At 45.6% G+C, this 14,580-nt stretch overlaps 1 protein-coding gene across 7 annotated transcripts in view; it reads right to left on the reverse strand.

The window, feature by feature from the left end:
• Window positions 1-14,580, reverse strand: part of utrn (utrophin) — a 137,973-nt gene that overhangs the window by 24,995 nt on the left and 98,398 nt on the right. For all 7 annotated transcript variants that reach the window (XM_061811845.1, XM_061811841.1, XM_061811843.1 and 4 more), the window contains 6 exons: window positions 14,394-14,454; window positions 7,929-7,990; window positions 7,474-7,548; window positions 4,212-4,413; window positions 4,003-4,088; window positions 1,777-1,934 (listed from right to left, as the gene is read on the reverse strand). In XM_061811845.1, the coding sequence (XP_061667829.1) occupies window positions 1,777-1,934; window positions 4,003-4,088; window positions 4,212-4,413; window positions 7,474-7,548; window positions 7,929-7,990; window positions 14,394-14,454 (644 nt within the window). The remainder of the gene's footprint in view (window positions 1-1,776; window positions 1,935-4,002; window positions 4,089-4,211; window positions 4,414-7,473; window positions 7,549-7,928; window positions 7,991-14,393; window positions 14,455-14,580) is intronic.

Consider the following 14,580-nt stretch of genomic DNA (forward strand, 5'->3'; position numbering starts at 1 on the left):
TAGAATTACGGTGTTTACAGATGAGCTCCCGCAGCGTGACGGGGGCGACGACCCCCCCCCCCCCCAATAAGACGGATGGACGCTTAAATGGAAGCCGGTGACAAAAGTAAAGGCGAGGAGGGCGAATTTATAGCCGTGCCGCTCGTTCATCATGAGCTCGTTAAAGCAAATGGACTGGATGTCATTGACGGGACACACGCGGGTGTCGAATTGGACTTTATGCAACCGGGCGTCTTCGCGCGCGGGGATAAAAAGCCAAGTTTCAAGGAGCCGACAGAGTCGGACTGAGCGATTAATGCGCGACCGCGGCACATTTGGCGCGCCGATTCGGGATTTATTCGCGAGAGCGAATCCACGGGAACAAGTTGACGTTTATAGCCTCGGACCCATTGAAAATGTCTACTTCCTGGAAATGAAGAGGCGACGGAAGAAAGAGAGGGAGAGAAATGAAAGGATGGTCGCCGGGAGGGATGAAGATGTCATTAAACGGCAGGGACGTCCAGCGCAATTGATTGGGCGGCCGCCGTAAAGCGGCGGGGAGGAAAGGCGGCAGATGACCGCGGGCGACGGGAGGCGTCGCGGTGGGCTCAGCGGGCTTGAAATATTCAAGTCCGCGATTCTTCTTTGGCTTTGAGGCGCTAACAGAGTCGAACAGAAACGAGCCCGGATGAAGGTGTTACACGACTGTCTGCTACGATCGCTTAACTTTGGGTCAAGTGGAGTGAAGCGAAGGGGGTGGGTGGCTGGGTGGCTCTTTTGGGAGGAAAAAGAAAAAAGAAAAATTCAGAACTTTATGAAATACACTTGTTGGCTCAGGACAACATCTTACAGTAAGTCAGCGCTGGTCAGTCCCTTGAGTCATAATCATTTGTGCCAGCGGAAGCATATTTAACTGCATTAGGGCTATGACTAACAATTATTTTAGTAATTGATTAATAGAATTTTTATTACTTTCCTTTATTTAAAAAAAAAAAAAAAAAAAGGAAATGGATTATTATTTGGTGACTGGTTTGGTCCTTCATGTGTCAGAAACTAGGCAAAAATCAACAATATGCCATTGCTTTCAAAAGAAAGTTCCAAAAAATGATGATCAAAACTAATTTGATAATCCATTAGTTGTCGGGTAATCAATCAACCGTTGCACCTTAAAACTATTAGCGATGAGAACGTTGCTTTTAGCCAATCAGATTTCAAATTCATCCCCAGAGGGCCAGACACCAGGACCTAATGATGTCACGATTTTCCCAACCTCCGATTGGTAGCAAATTACACATTAATATCGCTAATAATCAATCACTCCTCTGGTTATTCAAGTTAAATGTTTCTTTTTGTCACATTATTAGATTGGTAACATATTGATTCTGAACAGCTACAGACAACCGGATGGATGGATGGATGGATGGATGGTAGAGAGAGAAAGAGAGAGAGAGAGATAGAGACCCAGGCGATGGATAGAGAGATAGAGAGAGAGAGAGAGAGAGAGAGAGAGAGAGAGACAGACAGACAGATAGATAGAGATAGACAGCCAGGCGATGGATAGAGATAGAGCTAGAGATAGAGAGCTAGAGATAGAGAGCTAGAGATAGAGAGCTAGATAGATAGATAGATAGATAGATAGATAGATAGACAGACAGACAGACAGACAGAGAGAGAGGAGAGAGAGAGAGAGAGAGAGACAGACAGACAGAGAGACAGACAGACAGACGGACGGGCGGATGGATGGATAACGCCCAGCCGGCCATTCAAGTGTCTCAAGTGTAGCATAAGTGCACACACGTGCTGGAAGCAGCTTCGCACGCTGGGCTCGATGTTGGAGCCCCCGAAGGCGGCGACCTCTCCCAGCTGTTTGGGGATCTGGATGGCCTCGTGAAGCAGGAGGCCGAGCTGCCGCTGGTCGCACGTGTCGCCCGCCGACGCCGCCTGGCTGAAGATGTCTGCGGACGGAAGGAAGTCATTATTGGGAAAAGAGGCAAAATATAATGCCATGTGATACAAACTATAAAGGACAAACGTCTTACTAAATCATAGGTGTCAAACTGAGGTCCTGGGGCCAGATGCGGCCCGCCACATCATATTATGTGGCCCGCGAACACACATGCTTGTCAACTTCCGTGGTTTTTGCTCAAATCTACGCCCAAATACTAGATTGTCATAAGAGTAAACATTGCCAGATGCCAAATCATTTTTCTACAGTTAACTATATATAATACTAGAACAATCCTTGTCTTCTGATTATCAAACTAGCTTATCCCTCAACTTGTTGTGTAATGATAATAATATAATTTGGTAGTTAAAGATTTATATGGTTTCACTGTTCTAACGGCCCCCTGATGAAAATCACAAGTACAGAGCGGCCCCAGACAAAAACGAGTTTGACGCCTCTCTGCTAAATCCGACCAACTTCGCACAAAAATCTTTGCTCTTAACTCATTCCCTGCCATTGACGGCCGTTGAATTCAAATATCCGTGTTAAAATGGAGGACTGGCAGAATCCCGGCGATGTATTTTACTGCAAGTGGAAGTTTTATTGGAGTATTTCTGCGTCTCCCTCGCACGCACAAAGAGCGGAAACAAAACATGACATGACAGCTCTTTGAGCTCTGATTAAAGTTGGCTTCCGCTCCGATTCCTTATTCCTGTGCGGCAGGGCTGCGTGAGCCCCTTTTTCTCTCCACGTCTTTATGACATCTAACCTATCCATATCCGCCGCTCGCAGATATGGTTTGACGCGGCGCACTGCCCGCGTGTCTGTGCGTCGCAGCTATTTGTGAGCCAACGAGAGTGTGGGAGGAAAGGAGGAAGGGAGGGAGGAAGGAAGGACGCGTTCGGGCGTGAAAGATGGCCTTGGCGCTCGAATAGGAAGTGCCGAGGGAATGTGCGCGCTCGGTTGGGGGAACATTTTAAGATGCGGGGGGGCGAGGAGAACTAAGCAATGACAGAGTGACGCTGGGGCACAATTGAGCAAAGGACAGAGAAGGGCAAAAAAAAAAAAAGGCATTCATTCAGATTAATCCTCCAAATAAGGAGCTCGGACAATTATGTAAAAAACAGAGCATAGGAGGTCGCTCATCCAATGACACCACCGGTCTGGACACCTGATTTGGTATCTACACGTAATTTCTCGTGTATACTACGCACCCGAGTATAACGCGCATCCCCGAAAATCTTCTTCCTACGCACACAACATAGTGGGGACCCTCTTTTAACTTTGCTTTGTTTTTTAAAAGTGACGTTTACTTGTGTCTTTAATCATGCATTTAAAATTGGGGCGCTCCCAACCTTTTAACTCGACAGCTTCAAAACTAATTTCTGCTTGTTTCAAACACATTTATCTCATTTCGCTGTGAAAGGATTGAATAACATTTATTAATACACACTAGGCGGCACGGTGGATCAGCTGGTAAAGCGTTGGGCCTCACAATTCTGAGGTCCCGGGTTCAATCCCGGCCCCGCCTGTGCGGAGTTTGCATGTTCTCCCCGTGCCTGCGTGGGTTTCCTCCGGGTACTCCAGTTTCCTCCCATATCCCCAAAACAAGCAACATTAATTGGACACTCTAAATTGCCCATAGGTGTGATTGTGAGTGCGGCTGTTTGTCGCGATGTGCCCTGCGATTGGCTGGCGACCAGCTCAGGGCGTACCCCGCCTCCTGCCCTTTGACAGCTGGGATAGGGTCCAGCACTCCCTGCGACCCTAGTGAGGATAAGCGGCGAAGAAAATGGATGGATGGATCATACACATTAGTGACATTTGAAGATATTTTTGGGGGAAAAATGTACACACAGGAGATGGTGAGTATTTGATATTTTGGATGTCCATCTTGAGGTCAATGTACTAAAAATGTTGTTCGCCTTTACTAGTAAGAAAATTCAATGCACCGGTAGAATGAATAGAGCACTAGTCGTGGAGGGCGGGGGGCGGGGGGGGGACATTATTCATAAGACAGTACTACACGGACCTTAATGTAAATTATCAAGTAGGGTGTGCATTTTAACGCAACTTACATTTGTATTTCTCCTCCAGGTGTCCCTTGCAGAGAGACAGCAAGCCGATCTTCATCGACATGACGCGAATCTTCCCGCTGCGACCACTTCGACAATCGACATAATCGATGGCGCGTGGAAGGGGGGGCGGGGGGAGGAAGTTGGAAAATCATATCACTAACGAGGTACAATAATAATGCTTCCGATTGTGACGGTCGCCGCCAACGTACGTGTCGTAGACGTTGAGCAGCCAGTTGAGGCACATGTCGACGCAGAGCGGCACGTTGACCAGGTCCTTGTGCTCCTGCTCCAGGCCGTCGTAGATGGACGTCAGGCAGTTGATGACGTCCGGGACGGACATGAGCTGGCTGTTGTCGGTCAGCTTGTGCTGCGAAAAGGTGTTCTGGGCCACGCTCAGCTCCAGCAGGTCCACTGCGGAGGGAGGCAGGGAGGGAGGACGGGAAACGTCGCGCTCGGAAATGTGGTATTCACTTTCAACCGCCGGTGTTCAAACACGTGTGAGAAACAAGTAGCTAAAAAAAAAAAAAAAAACTGCAACTATAAAAAACTGGCACACCATGTTCATAGTTTTTTTTTTTTTTTGCATATCGAAGGCATGAATAGCGAGAGAACAGATGGACCATTGTGATTAATTATTGAGATGATGGAAATCAGCTCTTCAGTTTCCACAAATCTAATTTGCTGGTGACATCCTCATCTTTTATGCACATTTTTTATAAAGTACTGGAGGGGAAAAAAAAAAAATTATGAAATGTCAGAGTTGGTGGAAAATAACTTTTTTTTTTTTCAGAGGGCTTGGCATTAAAGTTTTTACGCTACTTTTTAGGGTTTACGATTCACCTCAGCTCATCAGCGGCGATATTAGGTCTGGCTTTTCCGTTTTATTGACTTGCGCTGGAACTTCCCAAATGAGATGCGCGTCTGTGAGAATTCGTTGAGAAATAAGTCACTTAGAAAGTCAAAGTGCTCCACGTGAATTTGGACAGAGGCTCAGAATCATACTTTCGAACACTTCACAACGCGGAAGCTGTACTGTGGATGAAGTGAATTTTACGAAAATTAAAAACCGTCTATTCATTCTGCAAAAAAAAAAGAAAAAAAGACATTGGCGCATTGGTCATCTTCGTATCGCCTATGGTTTGTCATCTCGGAAAGGACATGATTTTTCAAAAATGTTTGACCAGGTGTTAAAAAAAAAAAATGCCCGTCATCAAAATTAATAAATGGCACACTAGCAGCCAATCGCAGGGCACATGGAGACAAACAGCCGCACTTGCAATCACACCTAGGGGTAATTTAGAGTGTCCAGTTGAAGTTGCATGTTTTTGGGACGTGGGTGGAAACCAGATTGCCCGGAGAAAACCCACGCAGACACGGGGAGAACATGCAAACTCCACACAGGCGGGTCAGGGATTGAACCCGGGACCTCAGAACTGTGAGGCCAACACTTTACCAGCTGATCCACCGCGCTGCCATATATATATATCTATATATATATATATATATTTTTTTTTTCTTCAATCAATGGAATTTAAAAAGACGGAATTCCGCCTAGAAACGGAAAAATCACGTCTGTGAAATGAGCAACTTTTAAGTCAACGAGCAGAGTCGGTGACAAGCAACCAATTTTTTTTTTGTACATGACCTTCAAAAAAAAAAAAAAAGCAAACGACTACGATCCCATTCCACAAAGACGTGTCAGTTGTCGTCCAATTCCGCCGCATCACGTTTTGCACAAAGTCCTGCGAAACATCGCCGGGAAAAGCAGCTGCGACCGTGACAAACCGGTGCTGAATGTAAACGCTGTTTAAATGTTTTTCCCCATCACGACCGGACTGTGTGGCGCACGCGCGTTGAAATTAATAAAAACAAACACAACGAAGGGGGGGGGAAAAAAATGAAGCTGTCAGTCAGCATTTGTTATCGGTGCCATCTAACGTCAGGCCGCCCACCACCCGTTCACCGGGCCGGACTAATTAAGGGACACACTTCCCATTGCTGTCTGGTACTTTTCCGGCCACACACGCACAGCCGGCACATTAGCCGGCTACCACGCGGGCTCCTTTGTGCCACTCGAGGCCCCCCGAGCGCTGACTTAACCCAATTAGACTTTTTATAGCACGCCTGCCACATGCGTTTGCGAGCAAATGTGTCATTCACGGACATTACACGAGCAGACGTTAACAGAAAAAAAAGCAGACGAACCGCAATGGAAACCTGCGGCTGTGTGTGTGTGACATCACCGCCGGATTGCCCACTTTGGGGGCTCGGTCGGGGAAATGCGTCCCTGCAACAAACGGCGGGCGGAGAACAATAGCGAAAAATGGCCGGCTTGAATCATCGCAGCTCATTAGCGGGCGAGCACAAATAATGCTCGGCCGCGTGAGTTTGAAGGCGCACCTGTGCTGAGGCGGTTGTTTTGTCTTTCTGTGGGGAGACAGCTGCGTGGGAGGAGGGGCGGTTTTCTAACTTGGGTGAATGATTGTTTTGTCACTGGGAGATTGAACTGTTCAGGGATCCGCCCCGAGCCCCTTCCTGTTTGCGGTAGTAATGGATAAACTGACATGTGAGGTTAGACTGGATTCCCCTTGGACCGTGATTTTCGCAGATGATATTGTGAGGTGTCTGGTGTTTTACGTTTATTAATTAGCCCTTCCTGTGTTTTGCATCAGCCCGGCGTAGTTTTATCGCTTTTGACACGTGTAGATGACTTAATATGAACAATTCCCCTCTACGAAGGTTAAATACTGTATTTATTATTTTGTCCTTCGGGATTCATTTAAGCTATTCGTTTCAGTTATGTTTTGGTTTTGTCCCGAATACTTTTTTCTTGGGTCAACACTACAGAGGGTGGTAAAGAAGTCAAGAAACGGGTCCAAACGGGGCGGAACAGTTGGCAGAAGCTGTCTGGTGTTCTACGCGACAGAAGAGTCTCCGCCAGGATGAAGGGCCAAGTCTATAAAACGGTGGCGAGAGACGGCGCCACTGATGAAACGACAGGAAGCCGAACTGGAGGTAGCAGAAATGAAGATGTTGAGGTTCTCGCTCGGAGTGAGCAGGTCGGATAGGATTAGAAATGAGCTCATAGAGACCAGACTTCGATGGTTTGGACACGTACAGAGGCGAGAGAGTGAGTCTATTGGTAGAAAGGTGCTGAGGATGGAGGTGCCAAGCAAAAGAGGGAGAGGTAGACCAAAGGAAAGGTGGATGGATGTGGTGAGGGAGGACATGAAGACTGTGGGTGGAGTGAGGAAGATGCACCAGATAGACTTAGATGGAAAAAGATGACATGCTGTGGCGAAAGGAAAAGAAGAAGAAGAAGAGTCAACTGTGCTTCCTTCCTCTACTACAGACTTACGTGTAAGGTAACGATACAGTATTGGAACTGAAAATGGCGTGTCGCATGGTCTCCGTGGCGACCCCGCAGCGGGTAACATTTTGTGTGTTTGTGTTTGTGAGCATGTGACTTACAGCACAGAGCCTTCTGCAACCGCCGGATCTTCATGGCGGTGCGGTACGCGGAGAATCTCACGTTGTTCAAGTCCGCTACGGGGGGAAATAGGCACACAAAACGTCACTGAAGTATAATTTGTTGGCAAAAAGCAGGAATTTTATTGTGTCAGCTGCTGTGAAATCCGTCGCATTTCGTAATTAGACGGTTCCGTCTCGGCGGAGGCCGACGCTATTTGTTGAGGCGCTTGCAAATGAACGGTAATAGCGGCGCTAGCGCGGGCATGTGTGTGGGCGCAAGCGTGGAGGACCGGTTTGCTGTGTGTTGTGATTGAAAATTTCAGGTTCCAGCAAGCTTCAAATACGCCGCAGCTGGAGTAACGTGAAAAGAAAATGAAGCGATTAAGGGGTATTGTAATGGCCTGACATGAGGGCGAGGAGACCCACGCTGGCAGACTGCGACTTGCGTTTCCTACCTAGCGATTGGTAGAGCTCCGTCATCTTGGGATGGTCCCAGCAGGTCGTTTGTGTCTGGTGGCTGAAAGCAACACAAGAAGAAGAAGGAGGAACCCATGAACCCCCCGATGAAAGTTGAGCAAAGCGTCAAAAAGTGAAGATAAATTCCAATAAATGATTGAAACAGGCCAGATGAAAAGTTTCACCCCTTGGACATTAACACGTTTGAACTCCATCCGTCCATTTTCTTTTGCCGCTTATCCTCACGAGGGTCGCGGGGAGTGCTGGAGCCTATCCCAGCTGGCAGGAGGCGGGGTACACCATGAGCTGGTCGCCAGCACATAGAGACAGTCACAAATCACACCTTGGGGCAATTTAGAGTGTCTCACGTGAGTGTCCAATTAATGTTGCATATTTTTGGGGTGTTGGAGGAAGCGTGCAAACTGCACACAGGCGGGGACGGAATCGAACCGGGCTCCTCAGAACTGAGAGGCCAATGCTTTACCAGCTGAGCCGCCACGTTTGAACTCATAAAAACAAACATTGTAAAACTTCATATAGGCACATGAACGCACAAAAAACGTCTGAAAGCAGAAGATGTATAGAAAATACTGTGTGCGTTGTGTGTAAAATGTGTGCCTTGAATCAGCGAGTGTATGTCTGGGTGTAAGCTGTGGCAGACAGCAGCTCCTGCGTGATTAAACCCTTCCTGTATGTATTTGATTGTTTTCCAGAGATTTCATTTGATTTGAGTGGTGAATATTTCCGCATACCGGCACATAAGAGTGCCTCGTTGTTGCAGCGTGGGATGTCTTCCAGTTTACGGAGCCTTCCAACCGTCCTTTCCACAAGGTGGCCATCACGAGCAGACTTTTAAAATCATTTTCTACCCTCCATTGCAACTTTCCGTCTTTCTGCGTAGTGTGAATGCACTCATGGCCAACGACGAGGCACTCAAACACAGCCACGCCAATGGACTCTTTCAAGGGAAGATCAATTTTCGGGGACAGACAACCCACTTTGCTAGCTCGCTAACCGCATGTTGTAATTGTTCCAGGTTGTGCAACTCATATTTAAGTTCAAGCCCCCCCTCACCCCCCCCTCCACAAAAACAAATCTCTGAATTCACTTTCCAGTTTTATTTAATGTCTTACTAAGCAAAGTCTCGGCTGACGCAGCAAAACGCAAACAAATGCAAACATCACAGCCCAAGTAAGAAAGAAAAGGCGGCGGTGTGGAAATAAGCAACAGAATCCCACCGCGGTGCTTCGCTTCCCGCTTGTTTATTAGCCCATCACGAATAAAATAGAGCCTAATAAATAAGCAGACCGCAGCACGCAAGCTGCTTGTATTGCTGGGAGGCGCACGGTCGTCCCGCGACGCAGCAGCAGAGCGGCGTGACGCTTCCGCCGTCATCCCGTAATGACGACGGCTCGGCTGTCAGCGGGGGCGCGCAAACTTTGACAAAATTTCCAATTGAAAGTTTTCAAGATCTTGGAGACGTAAACTGTACAGTAAATAAAGTGTGAGCAAAAACGTTACGTACAAGCGCTGTATGGTGCCAGTGAGGAATTCAGTCACACTCTGTAAAAAAAAAAAGTACTTACGTTTAGGTTGCTTATGATTAAAATATTGTAAACTGTACATGTTTGAATAAAATAAATTCAAAGGGAATTTTCTTTATCGTTAACAAGGAGCTGAGACATGTACGCTGTACACGCGTCGATGTAAATATCTGTTTTAGACTGCCCTCAAGTGGGCAAGGAGGGCACATCGAAAGGGGGAGCAGAATTGATGGAAAGTGTTTAATTATTTTAAATTCTATTTCAATATATCAATACTGGATTAGTTTATGAAGTACTGAATCATAGAGTGCTATTTTTCACGTTAAAAATACACATTGCAAATTTAAAGAGTGTTTTGTTGGGAGGCCGGAACGGATTAACGGCATTTCCATTCATTTCAATGTGGAAAGATGATTTGAACGATGTCGCAGAGTGAATTATTGATGAAATATTACTCCCGGATGTCAAATATAACCAACGATTTGGGAATGCTGTCAAATTTGGGAGGTGTGAAATATAACTGGCAAGATGTTCCTGTTGGAAGTTGGAATGCTTTGGATCAGTTCTGAGATATGAAAGTTAAATTTGCAAATCTGCATTCAATTGTTTTGGGGTTTTTTTTATGGAAAATGTGAGATTAAGGGCAAATGTTTACATTTTTCGTCTGCGGAAAGCCCTAAATGAAGTCAATATTTTGAGGTTGGACTGTTTTGAATTGGTGGATCAACGTGGAAGGTGAACATTGGTGGAGAAATAAAAAATGTTTAAAAATGGGTCTGGACCCACCCATAATAAATGTGGGTTCACTGTATGGTTAAAAATAATAATCCTAAAAGCAACAATGGTCACAATCTGTCAGTGAGCATTGTTTGGTTTCATAACCAACCGAGTCCAAATGAAAATGCAAAACTGACAAGTGGTCCCATAAAGGTCTTTGTCGGCGCGTCCGGACCAGCGAGGCCACGCGAGGGGAGGGCGGGAGCCCCTCGTGATGGCGACATTTTGTCTCCGGAGCTTTTATTAAATGCCATCTCTCAGTAAGCATCAACAAATCAAATAAGGTCATTGAAGGGGGAAAGCGCATCGTGCAGCAGCAGGTAGATAAAAATGCTTTTTTTTTTTTTTTTTTGATGATGAAAGCACACCCATTTGCAGATAAAGAGTAAATTTTACACTACAATTACTTTATAGGCCACTTTTGCGGATTGCAGTGACAGAACTCGTCTGGATTAGGTTTCAACCATTTACGGTCCATTAGTTTGATACCGGCTGCGTCCTTTCGAAGGCATTCGCAGCCCACTAAACACGACATCTTCTCCCCCCCCCCCTCCGCGGCCAAACGGGTTGAAACGGGACGCGGCGCCAGGCGCCCAACTGAATTTGTATCGAAGACTTTCATTCTCCGTTCATTTTCCGGCAATATGCTGCCTGGATCAGCCTCGCGGCAGGAGGCGGACGAGGCGCCGTTTTTAATCAGCCGCCCTTTTGTCAGGGGCAAATTCTGAAAGCAGAAAGGGGAAACGGGGGACCCGAGTGTCCCGAAAGATGTCAAGCGCATTCAAAAGGAACTCGTCGGAGGAGATTCTCAATCAGCCTTTTATATGCTCCCATTCTATCGTCTTTTGAATGCAAGAACGGGGCATCTTTAATGATGTAGAAGAAGTCGGCTTAGCAAAAAAATAAATAAATATGCTGCTATATTACCCATTCGTGGGCGGCGTCCCATTTTTGGGACATCATGATTTTCACGCATTATATCCTTCAGTATATCAAAATATTTTTTATTAGTCTTTTAATCTGAAGCCGTAATTTGGCATCAGGAGAGGATAACTCATCGGTCAAAGTCAGCACGGAGTTATTTCTTTTTCCTTCCTCAAGTACACGTGGAGCGTTTTCCGAGAGAAGAAAGGGAGAAAGGTCGGTATGCAACCAGGTTTGGCTTCAAAATGCTAATCCATCGGTATTATTATTGCGTAAGGGTCATTCTAGAATCATAATTCATTAATAAACATATCTCTAGTGTGTACCACTTCACAGAACTGATAACACACTGGGACGGGTCCATCTTTTTTGCCCCTTTGTTTTATGCGTTCAACGAAAAAGAAGCGTTGTTTCCTTGATTGTGGCCTGTTAGGAGACTTTTATCTCAATGAGGCAAAAAATTGCCACCCTGCCCATGAATGGGTTAAAGATTTGGTTAGTGATTTGTGCTACTAAAAAGTTAGCTAGCGCCGTAACAAGAACGTTCGTGTATACTGGTAGTAAAGCGGTGAAGTCACGTTTTTAGTGTTTCATAAATAAATGGAGAAAAGTAGTTTTAAATTCTCGACTGTTATCATATAACATTTTTGCAGCCATTTAAAAATGTATCATTTTGGGATGATTTTGTTCCAATCAAGCAAATTAAGACAATGTTTTCTTCTTCATTTATTTCCGAGATCTCGGATTGGGGACTCGCTGTCGGCACAGGCAAAAATTGCCCAAAAAGTGATTGGGACACGTTTATATGGAGAGAAGCAATTTCGGACCCTGTGACGTATCTGACTTGGAACCGGTCACAAGAAGGTGTTACACCATTGCCAGCCCACGACGACCCGCCGTTCGGTTCATTTAAATCACTCCGATGCACCGTGCTGATCGTTGCTGGCCCATCGCAGGGTGGCCACGTACGCCCAATTAACAAATTGTGATTTGAAAAATAGCTCATGTGAACGCGCATTCCGACTGGCGCGTCGCGTACGTGTGCTTGGTGCTCAGGTTCCACTGATGTGTTTACGAGAGTGGGCGGGTGCAGGTTCAGCGGTCGGCCATATCTGTGATCAAATGCTGCCGGCTTTTTAATCTCACGACCGCAAACAACGCTCCAAAAATGGTCCGACCGCCGTTCTGGTGTCTCCTTTTCAAACGCTTCTTTTTCATCTTTCCATTTTGAGCATAATAAAACTAAAAATATAAAAGTCCATGACATATAGAATATACAATCGTGTTTTTTTTAACTCTTCCGGCGATGTACGTAAAACTCCCAAAGGAAGATGTAAACAATTTGAATTAATTACAATAAATTTACGACTAATAATGTATCTTAACATCTGAGACGGCCAAGGAGAGTGACGGGGGGGCCATTTCGATGCTCTTCCACTAAATGATTGAAGGAACATGATAAATCAATACAATACCCTCCCATACCGTCTTTTTTAAATATCATTTTAACAATAATTTTATCATTTCGAACCTGACACAAACAAACAAAGCAGGCAAACTTGGTAAGTCAGCAGTTTACACTAACAATGCACACTTGGGTGATGGGTGAAAAATGAGGTCCTTCCTCAGCAAAGGGACCGAGGGAAGTTCTCCCTTCAGTTTCTCCTGATTTGGCACAATAAAAAAAAAAAAAAAAAAAAAGGGAACGTGAAGCAAAAAAGGCAAGCTCAAAATTGAGAGATGCGTTTGCCGCTGTCAAGCAGGTGTTATCGATTCACCGGGTCGACGCGTTGGCATTTTAATGTGCACCCGGCGTCAAATCAGCAGAAAGAGGATTGTTTCGGGGACAAGCGGGGGTGGGGGATGAGATGATGACGCAAACCGAATATGTCAGGTCGCTGGAGGTGTTTATAATAATAATGACTGCGCGCAGGAAACATTTCAATGACAAAGAGCAGTTTTGGAAGTCACTTAAATACAAATTATGCAAACCGAAGGAAAATCTGCGTCTCAAAAATAGAAAGCTAAAATGTTTGTTTCAGTTCAAAAGAGAAGTTGAGATGAAATGAAAATGTTGGAAAGTGTGGGGGGGGGGGCAAACGGATGGTGTCATTTATGGCAATGTCTGTGTGAACAAATTGAAAAATGAAATGGAAATAAAAATTGTTAAGCCAATAGAAATAATAATATGTATAAAAATAGGGGCGGCACGGTGACTCAGCCGGTAAAGCGTTGGCCTCACAGTACTGAGGACCCGGGATCGATCCCAGCCCCGCCTGTGTGGAGTTTGCACGTCCTCCCCGTGCCCGCGTGGGTTTTCTCCTGGCACTCCAGTTTCCTCCCACATCCCAAAAAACACGCAACATTAATTGGACACACTTTATTGCCCCAAGGTGTGATCGTGATCTGCGGCTGTTTGTCTCGATGTGCCCTGCGATTGGCTGGCGACCAGTTGAGGGTGTACCCTGCCTCCTGCCTCTTGACAGCTGGGATAGGCTCCAGCACTCCCCGCGACCCTCGTGAGGATAAACGGCAAAGAAAATGGATGGATGGATGGATGGATGGAAATTAAAACAACAAATAATAATAAAAATGGCCCTAAAAACAGAAGAATGGTGGCGGTGTTGGGGCTGCAACTGGGGTCTTAGTCAAGGTGGAAGAAATGATGAAATTATCAGTGTTAGAAAAAACCCTTCATGCTTCTGCCAGAAACCCAAAAAATTTCAGGGAAATATAAACAAAACCAGAACAGCTGAATGTTGATCGGAAGCACGAAACATTGGCAGGTGTGTTCTGACTTCAATTAGTTTACGAGAGGGTGTGCACACTTATCCTACCATGCTATCACAGTTTATATCCACTGTAGTTGAAGTTACATTCGCCACCACTACTGACTCGAGAGGTTCGAGGCAGATTAGAATGACATGGCAACACACAGAGGCAGAAATCTGATTGGACGGAGAAAAAAAAAAAAAAATACTGGAGCCAGTGTAGCCTTTACAAACAACATAAAAGAAAGAAAATCATTTGTTGAAAATGGATGAAAACTCGTTCATGTAATATATCCAGTATTTGAATGTGGGTTGTAAATGTAGGACATTGCTTTGAACTGTGTCGAGGCAAACAGAAAAGGCCTCGGCTGGACCTGAGCACCAAATACTGATTTCAAGTCGCTATTTTAGGAAATAACCCCCCCACCCGCAGTTTCTGGACACTTACTTGATGTAATACGGAACTTTATTTTGAGAAACCGCCCGTTGCCAGGGAAGCTGCACAGAAGCTGCGGAAAGAAAGAAAAAGAAAGAAGAAAGCATTGAGGGACACTCGTCAAAAAAATCCAAACGCTATCTTAACGTGGATCATAGGAATACGCTTGAACCGACGCGTGAGGAACGAGACCGCCGTG

Source organism: Syngnathoides biaculeatus, chromosome 23, assembly GCF_019802595.1.
Source record: "Syngnathoides biaculeatus isolate LvHL_M chromosome 23, ASM1980259v1, whole genome shotgun sequence".
In the NCBI taxonomy this organism is placed as follows: Eukaryota; Metazoa; Chordata; class Actinopteri; order Syngnathiformes; family Syngnathidae; genus Syngnathoides; species Syngnathoides biaculeatus.